The following is a 17,797-nucleotide window of genomic DNA, read 5'->3' as shown; positions in this document are numbered from 1 at the left end:
TTAGAACAGACATTTATGGACTCAGGCCACGACTTTATGAAATGTTTGCTCCACTTGCAGCGCGCTGCTTTGTCTCTGCGACACTCTGTGCTGTGGGTGAGACACTAAAGTCCCTATTGTCTGAGTCAACTTGACCTGACCTAGCTGGTTAAGCTGAGGCATTGTGAACAGCAAATCGCTTCAACCAGGGGGGTAGCATGCTTTGTGTGGCTGCAGGGAAAATAACCTTATAAAAAGCCCATACCCAGATAAATCAGAGAAAGACCAGTTTTGTCCCTGAAAAAGCTCGGTTTATTTCCCACTGCCAGTGGAAAACTATTGTTTCTGACTGCCTTGGTGATCCTGTCCATTTAGCAACATTTTTAGCAACTGTTTTTGTTTGTGCCCACATGCATATGTCCATGATTCGCACTAGTGGTGCACGATAATTATCGGTCCGATATTAGGAATTATGACATCATCCAGATAAACCCGATAAAAGTATTAATAGCCCCGATAATATACAATATATCTTTTGGGTGAAAAAAAAGAAAAAAGTACTGCGGTGTGGGTGGATTGGGATGAGGGGCGCTTGTTTTTTCACTCGGCTCCTCCCGTTTTGCCAGTACTGTGGTATTAGTGGTTTACAAATCCAGCGCTCCCTAACTCATGCCTGGCTGTGACGTAAATGGTGTGCGGCCGTGAAGCCAGGACAGTGAACAAACATGTCGTCGGTAGTATGGGACTATTTCAAAGTTTCAGAGTTAGATAGTTCGCTTGCTATTTGTGTTAACACATCCAGAAGTTCCACGAGGAGGGAAAAAGGCAACGAGCTATAATACTTCCAACCTGATGAGTCACCTGAAACATCGCCATGGCTACGATGGGGTGTTAACAGCGTACGAAGACGCCTGCGCTGCTAAACTAGCGGCGAATCCAAAGCCAGCTGCAAAGGCACCGACGAGGCTTTTACCTATCGACGAGGCTTTTGAAAAAGGCAAGAACTTTATTTGGGAAAATAAATATGGTCACTTTGAAGAGTCAGAACTGTTCTTGGCTTTGTTTTGTTCATAGTGGTAATGCTCATCTCCTTTGCTCACTACTAGTCTTTTTTTACCACCAGGTGTGCACAAACTACAGGTACATTTAATATATTATATTATTATCGGTTATTGGTATCGGTCTTGAGAAGCAGGAAGTTATCGATATCGTGCATCCCGAATTCGCACCACATTACGAGATACAGACTTATGTTTCAATATGCATGTTAGAAATAAACTCGTTCCAGTTCTAGCAGGAGATGGCGGTTGTGTGAAATATCTCCAAACGCTGTGCCAATCAACAACTTGCACGGCCTGCAGCCGGCGCAGCAGTGAAGTGGTGCCGGGCCAGACAGAGCTTAGCACCAGCTCCTAATCACATGCAGCACTCGGCAGGCCCGAGCTTGTGTCACAGGTACTTGTAAACTCCTATCAGGCCTTCTCTTCACACCCGACGCAGCTCTTAATGTCGGCTGATCTGAAGACAGGCTTAATTTGAAAAATGTAATTAACTGTGCCACAACACAACCTCCAGCAAGTGCTCACTGCTTATTCCTGTGATCCAAAACAAAAACAAACAATGGAATGAAAATGAGGTTAGCACACGGCTCACTCTGCCATATTTAAAATCGTATCCGGCTCTGGTTCTGTTTAGACAAGATTCACGCTGGGGCTTCTGTACATATGACGACATGGAGCTGATTGGTATTTACAAAGCTCGCTTCTACCATTAGCATGTACGGGGCTGTCTCACCGCTCACACACAGAGGGGCTGAATACACTGTAACAATAGGTAATATAACAACACATGCTTCAGTGATAAGTCCACTAATCCAAATAATAGATGGACAGAAAAATATTTGCCAACTATTTTGATAATGTACTAATTGCTAAACATAATTTTGGGTGCGTAAAAGTCTGAAAATGCTGTTTCCACTCTCAATTATGTTGTTATCCTGCTTTCCTGGTTTATATGATATTCAAGTGAATTTGGACAAAACACAACATTTATCGACATCTTCTTCTTTTTTTAAACTGGGATGAACCTTTTTTGCTATTTTCTATCATTGTATTGTCCAATCAAATCTATAAATCAAGATAATGATCAGCAGTTGATGAATTAGGAAAGATAATATAGATGTCCTCTCAGCAGTCACGGCTGTGTGTCTGTACATACACAGTCACATCGGCCGGCATGACGCATCCACTGTGAAAGCTATCACAAGCTGAATTACTGGTGGTTTGGTCCAGGCCAGTCCTGACTTGTATGCTTGTCTGAGCTGGCACCACTCTTGTTTGTGGTCTCTCACTGACTGCAGAGTGGGCACAGAAGGGGGACAGCCTTCCTCTCCCCACAGGCTCACTGCCACCTCTTCATTTCCTGCTGGACCCCACCAGCAGACACCTCCCCGACTCTAATTACCACGGCGTTAGCGTCAGTTCCAGCAGCAGAGCCTTATCCCTACAATGAACAGCACCGCTAATTGTTCCATTACATCAACAATAGCGCATCTCGAGGAGGAACAAAAGATTAAAGAAAGAGAAAACAGAGAGGTAGGGAGTATCTTGACATGCTAATTTTCATTAACCCTGATCTTTCTGTTCTTTCATCATCCGCCCTCCTCCCGTCGGCTCGCTCGTACAGGGTGGCGAAGCACTCAAATGATCCACAAGCATTCCAGCTATCGCTAATTATCCAAAGAGTTCCTCATTAGGCTATTTCAAATCCAACCTTAGATCAACACTTACTCAGACCTCGGGGATCGGTGATTCCCAGCAGCGGTTAAACAAACAATCAGTTCAAAGGATCAGGTATTCTTCTCCAAGAGGAGAAAGCCAAGGGTAAACAACTGCTCATTTGAGAAGTGACTCCAACGGCTCTCTGGCGCGGATGCACACATCTATCATTCATTTTGCTCAAATACTTTCCATTTCGCTCTTAAATTGGGTCATTAAGATAAAAAAGGTCTAAATATAAGTGCTATAGCCCAGACTGAAGCAACAGATCTACCTTGGCTCACTCGTGCCATGTCTTAGAGCGGCTATAGACACTGTGTTATATTGACAATGGGTTACATGTGGACTTGTATGTGAGTCTCTGTCGTGATAAAGCCACGGGGATAACTGAGGTTTGCTTTGTTTACAACATGCTTCAAGGGGACGTTCTGCTGATTGACTTCTGTTGTCCGCCCGACACTGTACTGCTTGGGTTCAGCGTTGTAGCTTCGTTACGGTCCGACGGGTGTTTTTAAAGTGAGAACTCTGAAAACCAACTAGCTGCCCAGGACCAAGCGACCAGACAAAGGACAAACGAGTGGGCGTTTAGCTACGGAAGCAGACATCTTGCGCGGGAATGGTTGAGACCAAAACGGAGCTAATTGGAGAGACTTTGATTTCCTTTGGCAGCTGGCAATACAAACAACATTTGAAATAAATGCTCACATTGGACCTCGTCTTCTTGATGTGTAAACAGACAACTGTTTGCTAACAAGTCATCCATATCATCATAAAAAAATATTTACGAGCGTTGTGCAGATATCTCCGTGTCCGTGAGATGACCTTTTCTCTTAACTTTGGCTCGTTCTTGAAGCTTTACCGTTTCATGTCTTTAAAAATGTTTCAATTAAATAAATGTGAGAGATAAATATCAGTACTTTGATGGAAAAGCTCCCAGGGTGCAGAGTAGCAGCTGATGGCGAGTGGTGGCGAGGAGATATGGTTCATTGGAGGGGGTCACAAGCTCAACAGACGACCATGATGTGAAAGAGGCTGAACGCTTTAGACTTACAGGATGTCAGCAAGTGTGTACACAAAGACGTCTCCTAATCCTCGTACAACTGCTCAAGTAATATGTCGTGACAAGTTATTTTGTTATTTCCTGTGCATCGTACGAATGTTCAGAAACAAGAAGCATCCGTTCTGACCCCGCCTCGGTACGGTTATGGAGAGGATGGTGGTTTGGGTACGAATACGAATGTCATTGAACGCTAATTGCTTACCTATTATTAGTTAAGTGGTTGATAACATCGTCAAAGTGGATTTCGGTTGTGTTGGACTACTTTTCACACTGCGTCACCACTCCTCAGACTCAGCTCAGCACAACGTTGGATATGTACGAGTAAGTGTGCATTACATTAAAGGCATGAGCAGGAACAGCCTGATAGATATAAGATGTTCCATTAGTTTCAGATACGGGTCAGTACTTTATACTCGTGACAATTCAAGAACTGTATACTTGAAAGCATGTTTAACGAGCATGCTACATTGTCCCTTCACAGCGCTGTACCAAACACCAGTCCCCATGCATGTCCCTGAGCCTGATGCTCGAACCAATCTCAATCCTAATGTGCAGTAATTCCAAAGCTCCTCAGCCCCCATCCTCCCGAGCACTCTCCCTTAATGTCAGCTCCATGCTCTCTGAAACACCACCAGAATTTGAGTCTGTCACTTAAAATATAATGCCGTCAGATCTGTTACTTTAACCTTGAAGCAATTAGCTGTTGCCGAGCCGTAATGAATCCTGACATCACTCCGCTGTGATGAAACCCCTAATTGCTCTGTAAGAATTGAAGCTTTTGACATCACTGCTGACAGACTTTTTTCTTCTTGGTTGTGCGGTCGCATGTGACGGCGCCTGGTTGAAAACTTGAAAGGTAGCGGAGCTTCTCTGCCATCAGCTGTCTTGTCACTTGACAAAAAGAGAAGAGGGAAACTGGCTGGATTTGCTGGAATTATGAGGCCATTTAAACTATGATGTGTCGCAGCGACGGCACCATTCAGCGGGACTGGTGCAGATGTCCGTGCTTCTCTCAGGGTGAGCGGGTGTGTGTGGATGTGATGGCTCACAGTCTCCGTGTCAACACGTCTGATTACACACTGCTTTTAATAAAGCAAAACTTAAGAGCATTTTTAGTCAGGGGAAGCTCTTTTTATCACAACTACTTCCTGTCACTCATTTGTTATATCGACACAGAGGGACCAGAGGTCAGACAGAATGGAAACCCTGTGTACTCCACTGTTACAACATTATTTTTGAATTTAAAATGAATTTCTAGTCAATTTGATTTGAACCATGCACCATGCCCATAGCTCTTAAAGTAAAATGTGTGCTTGGCCTGTAACATCTTAAGGTGTGCTGATGAATTGCCAGGACAGATCCACAATGAGTTTATATTAAATGTAGAAATAAAACCATCTTAATATTAAATGTTTACCGTGTTTAAGGCTTAAGAATATGCTTCGACCCATAATGCCTCCTTGGATGAAGACTCATATCATCATACCTGTACATATTTAGGCATTACTGTTACAAGTAATTCATGTTAATCTTTATGTTTTTTCTTCCAAGCATTTTAAACCTTGTATTTAATCAAGTCAAAATGTGGTGAATGACAGCATTATAACAACTATGTGAATGTTAAATATGTGCAGCATCTCTTTGCATCACCTTTCAGCGACAGGCTTAGTGGTTAGGGTTTGAACAAAAAAAAAAAAAACTTTAGATATTTTTGCTGATGATTGAAACAATGGTGTGAGAGCCCACGGAGGAAACATCACGCTGACCATCTACTCTAAGTTTCTAGGTTGGCTTTAATGTGCGCTGGACTGTGATAGTGCGTGTATGTTGGTGGCAAAGTCCATCTGATGCATTTCTCCAATAGAAGTTCTCTTTAAAATGTGCCTGCTGGTCAGAGTAGTACTGTGCAGAGCTTGAAATGGTCCTGCAGGCCTCTAATGAAGAGCTCTCATCAACACAGTCAGGCAGGGGGGGGGACAGCAGCTGTTGATTATACGGTTCAGGATGTATAGTAGAAGTTAGAGCGCGGGGATTTTAGCAAGGGGGCGGGGTTACATTTGTGTTTAGTGAGTGATGTAGGAGATGTGATAATGAGAGGCCAAGGAGAGCAAGTGTTACCTCATTATTGTAATGAAAAATATATCCCACCATTACATCAGTTGGAGAAAAAACTGGCAATTAAAGTGCTCAAGAAGGTTCCTTGAGGCAAGAAGAAGAAGAAAACGACTCTCTAAAGCCCATCTGTTCTGGATAATATGCGCCATGTTAAAGAAAGGCCTAATCCTCGTTATTCAAGTCTGCTGCCCTTTTTTACACCAGTGATTGTGTTTTCTCCAGAATTGCTCATCTTGCCCAAAAACGCAATTTGGCCCCGAATTCACATGGAGGTCCAAAAAATAACATCAAATTAAAAGGATGAAATTCATAAAAAATGTAATGTTTCACATGTTCGATTTTACCCGTCAAATACAATTATTGCATGTTCTTTTTAACCTTATTTAGCAAAACCTTATTTTAAGAATAATGTTGCATTTAACCTGACATTGACCGAGTCCATCTTAAATGCAGAACATGCCTCGTGCTGCCAGTTTAACTCACCCGGTTTAATCTGATTGACAGCTGCTGCGTTTTGAGCAGTAATACACAAATGTAAAAAAACACAAACATCTGATTTAAGCAACGCCCAAATGAGCAGGTATCCTGAGATGGCAGCAGCCTATTAATGCAGTGCTGCTGTACGGCTTAGGCTATTATTAATGAATTGGAACACCCCCCCCCCCACCCCCCCCCCCCCCCGCAGAGTGCAATAAATAAATAATGCTGCAGAAGTCATGCATATGAACAACATGCGCTGGCACTATACTGCAGTAATGGGCAGAAGCTGTAGGGTCAATACGGAAGGCTAATATTTGTCAACATTGGATATAGGCCAGAGCTGTTTGTAAGGAGGCCGAGAGGAGATATAAGCATCCTCTGCTGCAGCTTTGTTATCCACACGTTCATGAGAATGGTTAGTGTGTGTTATCTGGCTTGTGCGCGCTGTAATTGCGTTGTGAACAGTCGAATAATTCTGGTCCTGGCGACTTTGGTTAAACGGGAAAACACATCTCCGAGGCGCTGCAGTGCGCGTGCATGGAAAACAGTGCACGCTGCAGAAAGTGACCGCAGCTCGGACTGACTGAGAGCCGCACTGGAGGACAGGCTGCGTCTTAAACAGGCAACATTAACATGTGTTCAAAGTATTTAGACACAGCTGAACTAAAGCCCGTGTGTACTCCCTGTCATGGATCTGACTGAGCTGTTCTAATCCCAGAAAGGTGCATTCAACTGCAGCAGTGTTTTCTCTGATGGCCGGAATGAAACAAAAATAAGCGCTCGTAAACTCTTCAAAATGCTATATCTAAATAACTATATAAAAACGCTGGTTTGCATGCTTTCCTACTTTTATAGGGCAGCAAAGGTCAGTTTGCCTCAGTGTAATAAGCGATGCTTTCAAATAAAAGAAACCCAAACGAACGGGCCCCGAGGCGCTAATTCACACCAAGCGCCTCCCGACATATTCTCCGGGGTGCACGTTTATAACAGGATAAATAAAATTAAAACTATTTTGATTTGATTTAATTTAGGACCCTCGCTCTATTTGTTTAGATTTTTTTGTAAATCCTGAACCAGTAGCCTATCATGCCGCAAAACAAAAGACACATAAGAAAATAACATTAATCCAGTTCGTATAGGCTATTTATGAAAAATTTACAACATATCATTTTAGAAATAAAGATGTTTAAAATTCACCAATATGCCAAAGCAGGATGATGCAAAAAAAAAAAATGCAAATGGTGTAGGAGTGATGTAAAGATATTGTGATGTGAAAAAGTCCATAATGTGCAATGAGGTCACTGGAGATGATTCCCGCTCAGATCTCCCTGAAACAAGTTCCCTAACGCTTTATTGGTTATTGAGAATGAGCAGATTATCAGCAGCTTTTTGTTTCTTACAGGCTTCTTCCCCTGATCGCTCACGCTGAGAAATGCAGGCTTATTGTCTGCTGTGCTCCCAGGGAACAGCTGCTAAACCAAGGCCACATTCCCACTATAACCCGCCACCAATCAGCTGCTGCGCATCCATATGTATATGTGCTGGTAAACATACATATGGAGGCGTGGAGGATGACCTGCATGTCGCTGATCACTTTATCCCGAAATTGAATTAAATATCTTCCGATGTGAACACCATATGCTGCTATAACAAATTATTTACGTTGATCCACTTATGTCATACAAAATTACGTCAGCCTTTTAAGGGTGAGCTACAATTATGTGACTATTATTATTAAAATGATTATATATAAAGAAGGCTATATATAGAAGGCTACATATTGTTTAAATTATAATATGTGTATAAAAGTACAGCCACGTGAAAGCTGTCAATTATTGAATTAATATTTAAAAAAGTGCAAATAGCAGGTTATAATCACGAATATGAAATTGATAATAATAAATATTATTCTTGTATGAAAGTCTGCGAAGAAATGATGACATTTAAACCCAAGCTTGAATAGAAGCGTCTGCAAATTCAATTAGTATGTTTACTTCTTTATTCATTCCGTTCTTCTCCATCTAATAAACTTTATACGTTTATTTGCTAATGTAAGTGTATTTGTACAAAAGACAAACAAACAAACAATCAGACAGGAGCAGTCCAGTTCGTCCCGGCCCGAACAGAGTCTTTACGGGACTGCGCTCAGAATATCTGGGCCTATATTAAATACCTCCTTTACTTCTGTAAATGTCTTTAAATGTGTCTTTCTGGAGAACAACAAGTCCTGCAATGTGGTTCCGCAGCAGTTACTCACATCACGTGTTCAACCAGCGTTCTGCTCATCGTCTTTTCTCGGCTTCTTTCGAGTTTTACCGCGGGTGCAGTCCTCCGACCATGGAGTTAGACAGGGGGTTTAGTGCCGGTTGCCCCCCCGGCCCTAGGCCATGAATGAGCACCCTGGGGACCAGAGGTCTCTGGAGGCCGGGATGCGGCGCGGTAGGAGTCCGGTACATGCTGCTGTACATGGCCGCTGCCGCCGCGGCCGCCGTGGAGCTGTCCACAGTGCCCAGCAGGCTGGGGTGGTAGAAATATGGCGACGGGAACATTCTCTGTAAGGCCGAGTAGTTTCCTGCTTCAGCCAGGAGCTCTAATCCCACCGCGGTCTGCCTCTTCCACTTCGTCCTGAAATAAGATCAAAATACAGCAGATGAATTATTTAATCAATCCGCTCATGGTTAAATCCCCAGACCGCCCTTAATTGGTATGCAGAGGATTATTGCACGCACCGAATTTTAGTCCAGGTTTAATTGGACAAACATAAAAGGAAATATCAAAATAGTCTGATATGCTTTAGTTCTCCTTTATCTTGAAAAAATACAGGTGAAATAACAGTTACAGGAATATTAAATAGTGTTTTCTTAAACTCATGGACATGTTCAACAGTAATACTAAGGAGGGAAAATGTCTACTACCAACATGTATTGCTAAAAATATATTTCGGGACTATCTGATAAAAAATTAATTAAAATATATTTGTGATGCGTTTCATTATAAGCAAAGGGAGTCGCCTTTAACCCGGGATCAGGCACAAGTAACATCACATAGCATTGACATTTTCAGAAAATGACAATTTGTTCTGCGAAATCCATCTTGACACATCAGAGGGATTTCTCTTCAATTCGACACATCAGCCTCAAAAGTTGCTTGAAACATTGGGCCAATCAAATCTGATATTTTTCTCTACATCTTGTTTTATTACAACAGTGATCACCTGGCCTTCAGTGCGAGTGAACCATTAGAATAAGAGTTGTGCATGCTGTGCTGATGTGCTCATGGGTTTACATGATTACAAATGTTAGGTGTCAAAATAAAGGCCTGTCAGTATGTGAGATGTCAACATGAGAGGCGGACAATAAAAATCTACAATTTATACCGTAATAATAAATACATAGTAACTGTTATAAATAAAGTGTGTGTCAGTAGCAATTATTCTAATGGAAAACAAATTGTATTTGTTGTTGTTTTTTCAAATACTGAAATATTCCAGTGTCGTTCCGGCTGGGTGGAATACTTCTGACTTTCTCCAATAAACATGTGTGTACAGGTCATGATCAGACCGTGTGTGCAGTATGTGGTTGGGTCTGCGCTCACCTTCTGTTCTGGTACCAGGTCTTGACTTGTGTGTCGGTCAGGTTGAGCGCCGCGGCCAGGTCCATGCGGTCCTGCACGCTGAGGTATTTCTGTCTCTCGAAGCTCCTCTCCAGCTGGTTGAGCTGGTGGTCGGTGAAGGCTGTCCGGGCTTTGCGAGGCTTTTTCGTGCGCATTTGAGGACTGTCTCTGCTGCTGGATATCTCCCGGTCGTTCTCCTCTTTGGACCCTAAACACATGGCAAGGCGCAGGAGTTAGAAAGCAGGCCTACTTTGAAGCATCTTCTTTAAAATGATTCTTCCTTTCAATACAGAGGCAATTAAACCAAACTTCACGCGCAGGTGTAAACCCAGCCTGCAGTCAAACTTTCCCTAACTTATAAATTACACGCGCCACAGCACAATACATGTGTGTGTATTCGTCACCTGAAGTTTTTCTTTTGGGTTCTTTTCCTTCAGAAAACGAGAAATCAATATGTCAATCCATCTCTATTTGTAGCTGCTTTTCAGAGCACCGCGCTCCCCCCGCAGGAAGAACAATAATCTCTCTAATTGACCCACTAGGGAGGCCCTGCGCGCGGGGAGAATCACCAGGCTTACATCTGTTTTCACATCTATTAGACTAATAAAGGCAGCTGGAACTCAAGACAAAGAATCACACAGCATAATTATATCTGTTATCTCTTAAATAAATATGTTTTAGCCCTTAGATTATTCTGAGCTCTGTGCTTTATAGCTCTTCTGTTTGTCATACAGTCATATATTCATGAATGTTTTTGTTTAATTTGTATATTTAAATGTGGGGTAATTTCGTACATAAACATATTTTGTTTCTATAAACCTTCTCTTACAACTCATTTTCATAATGTTGTTTAGTTGTGCACCATCATACCTGGCATACACTCGATCCTGATTTATTTTTCTTGGCTACTTTATTTGAAGCCCATCATTTCTAACACACGTGTCATGATTTATTTATTTTCTGAGATAACTCGTCCTCTTCGGGCTCTTACCGTTGCATTTCATTTCATTGTGATAATCTTCTCTTTTGTCCAACTTGCCTCTGCTGTCGTCTTGTTCCATTTTGGGCCTGAAGCCGTCCGGAGCCGTGGCACAGTCTGGTTTTGGTGTGTGGTGAGGAGAGGACACGCTGGTGCTGTAAGGTGCGCAGGCTGCCAGCGGTTTACTGTCGCCCAAAATGTCTTTGATGAGGAACGAGGAGGTAGCGGACCTCGGGGCGCAGCCGGCCCCGGCGAGCGGCTGCTGCTGCGGGGACAGCGGCAGGCTATGCGGCTGGCTGCTGTGGAGGTGGTGGTGGTGGTGCTGAAGGCTGTCCTGGACCAGGTGCGCCTCGGCGCCGTGCTCCATGGTGACCGAGATGGGGGACGAGGGGGCTGTCCCCACAGTGTCTATCTCCGAGCATGGGGACGGGGTCGCCTGGCTCCTGAAATCCGCTGTCCTGCTGTCTGCAAGCCGGAAATCTCCGTTCATGAGGTTACCAGAGTTAGAGGCGCTAGATAAAATAGTGTCTATTCCAAAACTCGACCCGCTGGATGCTTCCATGTTAAGAAAGGAGAGGTGAAGTATTCATAACAACAGTGAGACGCTTCTCCTCCGATGAAGAAAGTCAGCAAAAATTAAATTAATAGAGTTGAGAAATAAACCCAGGAGAAAAACAAAATCCACCGCTCAGACGCTCCAAGTGACATTCAGGGAAAATGCGCAAAAAGCAAAGTGTGCGTAGTCCGCGTCGCTTTTTGTGTTTGGATTTTGAACTTTGTGTTAAAAGTTGAGGTGTATAGAGAGATATACATAGGGCTGACTCCTCGACATCAGGCTCCCCCTTTTTGCTGCTAATCGCTCCAGTGTTGCTCTACAATGACTTCCTATACTGACGTCACGGCCCACGGCGAGGGGGAATTAATATTTTCTCCTTTATAATAAACACTCGACGCCTTTTCTCTCTTCACCCCCACCCACCTTCCTCTGCTGCCATTGGCTCTCGCTCTGACCAGCTCCGGCTCACCAATGAGAGAGTTGTTTCTTTATCCAGACAGTTCAAGCCAGCAATTGAGTTGAGTTTAATTCCAGAATAGCTCTTTAAAAAAAGGAGGAGAAAAAAAACACGCGTGTGCTTTAAGGCCATGTAAACATTTTATGTGAAATATCTGAACTGCGACAGAAAAGAATGAACAAGAGGGAAATAAAAATAGAAGAAAACATGTAATTTTGAGCTTAAAACAGTTTGATAAAGTATTTCTAGAGGCAGCGTGCTGTAGCAGTTCCAGCACCATGGTAGGAGGGCATATCTTTTTAGATATCATTTGAATGAATTGACTCTTGCAGGAAATTACTGTTAATCTCCTCTTTTTAAAAGGCTCAACTGTTGCCTTATTTTTACTCCCATTTTCAGACCAGTTTTTGACTTTAATAATAATTTGGAAAGAAATATAAATGGAGGTGTTGCTGAGAGCGGCTGCAGTGTCATCTATCTTTAGACGTTATTCTCAGAGCCGCAAGGTCGACATATTTTAGGGACGGGGAGGAGTGCTGGTGACTGTCATGACAGCGCGTCTTGTTAATAACCATGGCATCCTAATTAGTAAAGTAATTATGAGGTGCTAATGAGCGTTCGAAGGTAGTAGGAATTCTGTACTTTCTCCCCTCTGACGTGGGTTTGAAGGAAATGGAGGAGTGCTGCTGCTCTGCTCTCTGTCTGTTCATGGGAAATGTCACTTCTCACAGATAGGAGAATGTATCGTGCTCCACTTCTCTCTTTTTTTTTTGCGGATCTGAAATGTTCCTTCAGATGGATTTTTATTTCTCCAGCCTCCGCTCTTCCCCGCAGTTTGGGGCTGAATCTTGCAGCGGGTTTTTGTTATTTTTAATATGTGTTTTCTTCTTCGTTTTTCCAGCAGGTTTACATGACGATGAAGATGAGTAGCCTACTGATGGAACGGATGAAGATGTTAAGCTGTTGTTCTCGCTGTTCAGAAATCCGGATTTGTAGGTTTGTTCCTGATTTTAAATTATTCATTGTTTTAAATGGCAATTATGCAGGGCCTTTATTAATTAAAACGCCATATATATGTAGGCCTATACGTCTTTAATTCTATTCGTTTTCTCGTTGCATGCAATTACAAAATTGCATTATGAGCATAACATGAAAAAAACGAATCTCCCTGTTATTTAAATCATTTCATTTCTGGTTAATTTTTCGTCGATTTGTACATTTTCTCCACACGTTATATGGTATTGCGTCTGGAAATGTAAAAATGTGTAGCTTTTATTTCGAATTGAAATGTTTTGAATTACAAACAAGCAGTAAAGCAGATCTCTAAATACCTTTGATATTTTGTATTATTCATATATACTAAAAACATTGAATGTGTTTATTTCTTAAAGTCAGTACGCAGACTGAGACAATTCTAAATTAATTGGTTTTAATTTAAATGTAAGCATTTATTTCGGGCCTTTATACGGATTAAATTAAATGTGTTTATTAGTTAAATGCTTTAAAATGTTGCATGAGAGCAGCACAAACGTGATATTTTATTTATGTCTCTAACAGCATAATAAAATGCCTCCTATCTTTCCTCTGTATTCCCGCATAATGCACGCGCAGTTTAAACACCAGGCGGCGACAGACCGAGAGAAGCGCACGAGGCCTCGGCTGCCCTTTAATCACTCCCCTTCACTCAGAGGGCGGGAGACTAAATTAATCCGGATTTTCAAATAATTATCAACCAGTCGGCCATTCATGAAGTAAATCTGAAACAAAGTGACAGTCGCGAGGACATGAGATTATAACCTACACAAATATAAAGGGGTGTAGTGGAAGGCAATTAGAATATGCTGTCCTATAATCAGACTTTATTGCCTACAAATCAGATCAAAGCAATGCTTAAACATGTCAGTCAATGTGTGGCTGCTCATCAGCTGAAACAGGACCAATCAATGGCTTTATTATCTGCCGCAGAGTGGGACCAGTTAGTGTGCTCTTATTGGCCCAGCTGATGGTCGATGATCGGCGGTGTAACACAGGCTGGACCCATCGATCCTCTGTGAGCTGCCACTTCACTGCTGGCGACCTTTAGGAACACACACACACACACACACACACACACACACACACACACACACACACACACACACACACACACACACACACACACACACACACACACACACACACACACACACACACACACACACACACACACACACACACACACACACACTGTTAAATGCTATAGTTACAATAAGAATGCATCTGTAAATGTAATTTGTTCTGTGCCTTGATTCGTTTCTTAATTACAGAGCAGCAACGTCATGATAAGCGGGAGCCAATCAGGACAGATGAGGACTTTGCTGATTGGTTATGACGACAATAAGCAAGTAAAACACGCATTTCTGCAGGTCGTTTGAAGTAATTAGTATCCAAATATAACATATGTGTATTTTGGATTTCTTTAATTATAAAACAGCTTTACAAATAAACTAATAAACCTAATAAAACTTGTTTCATATTTATTTGTGACAACATGTCAAGGGCCTGTGACTGTGAACATGTGCCTTTGCAGGGAACAGCAACAGTGACTGAAAATGTAACTTTTAAAAAAAATCTAAATTTCTTCTGCTTTTAAAATACATAGATATTTTTTTTAATATAAGACTTTGTAATCTATTACAGTTACAATCTACATTTCTCCTACTTGTGATTGACTTTATGATGAACAAAATCAAGTTATACAATGAAAGAGTTTGTAATTTATTTCAGTTATTTAAGAAAATAATTCAAGCTATTCCAGTCTCATATATTTAAGTCTGACAATAAAACGTACTTACTTAACATACACACCATATTTTAATCACATTCTCCACAGTTAAAAAAAACAAAACTTTAATTTTATTCAGAAGTGACGCGATTATGGCACATCTCAGGTTTTACACTTTATTTTCGGTTTTTCTATGTCAATCATAAAAGTTGGGCTAAATTGGAGCTAACTGATTTGAAACAGTACGTCTTATTGTCATGGTATGTGCAGGGTGAGGGCTCATGTCTGTCTGAGCGCTGCTCTGACAGATGGTTAGGGAATTGATTTAAAGCTGCAGACGAGAGCTGTCCGACGGCAGTGAAGTCATAAGATCATAGTGACCAATCAAACATGGCCGTCCCCAGATGCTCCTCTGACGCTGCTCTGTTTATTTCAAAAGCTAAATGTGTGATTTGTCCATGTGGCAGGATATGAACCACCTGGCTGTCAAACCTAACATGCTCACTTGCTGGATTATTCACAATCCTAAAAATCAAATCCTTTAAAATCCTCAGACCATCTTGGTACAAATCACTCTGTTGCAGTGAACACTTTAAAAAAAAGAAAAAGCACCCCTCTTCCTAAACTTCAGGAGCGTTGTAACACCTGGGCCCGGCGAGGGCTCATGTGTTCTGAAGTATGGCTTCAGCAAACATCACACACTTCATCTGTGTGTGTGTGTGTGTGTGTGTGTGTGTGTGTGTGTGTGTGTGTGTGTGTGTGTGTGTGTGTGTGTGTGTGTGTGTGTGTGTGTGTGTGTGTGTGTGTGTGTGTGTGTGTGTGTGTGTGTGTGTGTGTGTGTGTGTGTGTGTGTGTGTGTGTGTGTGTGTGTGTGTGTGTGTGTGTGTGTGTGTGTGTGTGTCCGTCCTGAGAGGTCACACTGATAAGCTGAGAGAAAGTGTGTGTCAGAGTTCTGGAGAGAGATGGCTGCTAACAGAACCTCACAAATCTCAAGTTTCTTCTCTTGACTCACAAGTTTAGGGAGTGTTTAAATTATTTATATCTACAAAAAGCTAATTGATCCAGATATCACATGCACATGTTGTGGATGTAGGGTCGAACATAACATTCACTGAAAGCATGTTTGAACTTATAAGTGACAACAAAATGTGTTGTATCTTTAGGCTGCAGGGAAAGGCTGCAACAACTCTAAGAAAGGAAGGAAAGGATAACCATTACAAACTTAACAAGGTTTTTTCTCACAATATATATATATATATAAATGATATCTTCTGTTGAAAGAGAATTGTACTCAAACTTGAAGGTGCAACTAAGGCCACACATTGTTCAGACTTCAGACGACGTTAAAGGACATGTTATGTTCAACATTGCACATAACATCAATAACCAGATGTTACATCAATTGGACAATTACTGAGCTTTTGTTTAAACTCCTAGATGCTATAGGTCTACGCCAAATGTAAAAATAACTCACAACAGAGAGATTTCACCTTGAATATTTGTACACATTAGCTTCCTTCAAAACTATACAAACAATCATCAAAACAGTTTTGGCAACACTTTAAACCCCATTAGCACGACTGAGTATGTACACACTAAATAGACTAATGCTGTATGAAAAGGACATGTATTGGGTTTATTCATTTATTTGTCATCAGATATAACTTTGACCATGACTTTATGAATAAGCACCTGTAACGGCTGTATTGACATTTCATAATTTAATTACACACATTGTATTAAGCGTTTACAAACGTTGTAATCGTTAACTTATTAAACAGGCCATTTCAAACTGCTTCAAGGCTAATTGTTGAGCATGACAAAACATGCCATACATTGTTATATTAGGTCCATCTATGTCACGTGTCAACATCTAATGGTGTTCATCATCTCTGGATGGAATGTGATGTCTTACTACAGCTACATTATTATGGGGGGGGGGGGGGGTTAGTTAATTAGATTCTGCAATCTTTATCTACTTTTCCACCATTGATTTCACTTGACCTGGATATTCTTTACAATACTGCACCCCACTGTTTGCATTTCTAATTCCAATAGAGCCTACAGGTCGATAACGAAGTGAGCACATGTCGGCCTCAGTACTGATGAGAGACCAGCGCGTCACGCCTCCGTTCTAAAGTGTGGTGGATGCTGTCTGAATTACAGCAGTGCCTCTCTTTCACAAGTCTATTAGTGATCAGATTGCACGTGCAGGACAACGTGATGGATAACATATTTCATTTCGCTGAGATGTGTAAAAAACATGATGGGAATCACATTTCCATGCACAATTACATCTCCGGAGCTTTGGAACCAAAGGTTGCGGCGTCAGAGCGGTCTGACATTTGGGATGGACACAATGTATGTTATTTCAACCTCTAAACGCCATGCAGTAATGAAACATGTGGCCTTCAAGTTCAATCTGAAGTGCAGGGTGGTATTATTATGCCTTACAATTCAAAATATGATAAACCACCAGGCGGAAGATCTATTCATCAAGTGTTAGCATTCCTGTGTGTGGCCGCTATGAGAATAAGAGAAGACAATGATCTGTAATATGTGCAGGGTTGGAGGGGGTACTTCAAACATATAATCCGTTACAGTAACTACAGTTACCTTTAGAAAAATGTAAGTATCCAAATTATGAAAGTAATGTAAACTGATCGCTTTACTTTTGTGTTACCTCAATCACAATACAAATACATAAAGCAGAGAGAAATATCAATAAGATGTACTTCCATGTATTATGTAAGACAACAGAACAATGTGGTCGTAGAAAAGAAGAAACCAAGATATAGGATCAAAAACTATAACGTTGACTTTAATTAATTGTATTATGTGAACACATGTCTTAATTAAGTTAGTTGAAAGCAATAATATTACGTTTAAATAGGTTCAACTTACTATTATTGCTTTCAACCTAAGACAGGTATGTCACATGTGGTGATGTACAATTAATTAAAATCAACGGATGAGTTTTTTCACTGTAGGATAGACCTTCAGAATAGTATCGTTTAC

General features: G+C 41.5%; 1 protein-coding gene across 1 annotated transcript; it reads right to left on the bottom strand.

Moving 5' to 3' along the window:
* Positions 1 to 8,424: 8,424 nt before the first annotated feature.
* Positions 8,425 to 11,831, bottom strand: barhl2 (BarH-like homeobox 2). The gene is made up of 3 exons (XM_034081774.2): positions 11,015 to 11,831; positions 10,006 to 10,231; positions 8,425 to 9,036 (listed from the first exon to the last, which is right to left on the bottom strand). Exons 1-3 carry the CDS (start codon positions 11,562 to 11,564, stop codon positions 8,724 to 8,726), a joined length of 1,089 nt encoding a protein of 362 aa, XP_033937665.1. The 5' UTR covers positions 11,565 to 11,831; the 3' UTR covers positions 8,425 to 8,723.
* Positions 11,832 to 17,797: the final 5,966 nt, after the last annotated feature.

This window comes from Pseudochaenichthys georgianus, chromosome 4 (genome assembly GCF_902827115.2).
Source record: "Pseudochaenichthys georgianus chromosome 4, fPseGeo1.2, whole genome shotgun sequence".
NCBI lineage: Eukaryota > Metazoa > Chordata > Actinopteri > Perciformes > Channichthyidae > Pseudochaenichthys > Pseudochaenichthys georgianus.
Note: the sequence above shows the minus strand (reverse complement) of the source record. Positions and strands in the feature narration are given on the sequence as shown.